Source organism: Cystoisospora suis, assembly GCF_002600585.1.
Source record: "Cystoisospora suis strain Wien I chromosome Unknown contig_7859, whole genome shotgun sequence".
Taxonomy (NCBI): Eukaryota; Apicomplexa; class Conoidasida; order Eucoccidiorida; family Sarcocystidae; genus Cystoisospora; species Cystoisospora suis.
The window spans coordinates 3,753-4,136 of record NW_027160644.1 but is presented as its reverse complement, the minus strand read 5'-3'; the positions used below and the strand labels follow the sequence as shown (position 1 = coordinate 4,136).

General features: G+C 46.9%; 1 protein-coding gene across 1 annotated transcript; it reads right to left on the bottom strand.

The window, feature by feature from the left end:
* Positions 1 to 11: 11 nt before the first annotated feature.
* CSUI_010605 (uncharacterized protein) lies at positions 12 to 384 on the bottom strand (the record flags this gene model as incomplete). The annotated part of the gene is made up of 1 exon (XM_068070708.1): positions 12 to 384. A coding segment is annotated over one exon (174 nt), but the record flags the coding sequence as incomplete, so codon positions are not given.

Sequence of the window (384 nt, the reverse complement as noted above, 5' to 3'; positions counted from 1 at the left end):
AGAGTCAGTGTATCGAGACAGACTCAAGTAGATCGATGTGTCTTGTTGACGAAAGGATGGGACCATCGAATTTTTGCTTGCGTGCAAGAAACAGTTCTCTATTTAGATCGACAAGGGTTCCTCCTTGTTTCTCCAAACACATCTCAGGGAAAGTGAAAAGAGGAAAGGCTATCTCACTATACACTCGGAGTGCGATGGATCACGATGTTGTCAGGGGCGGAGTAGACAAGGGCAACAAACCCATGGAGTAGTCACTAGTGCTGATCCATGCTTCCAAATGTTAAGAAGGTAGAAAAGACATTCCGCACTCGCCGCTGTGAAGACAATAAGGGGCCCGGCGGAAAGAAACGAAGGAATAGGGATGATGAGGATGCGGATGATGAT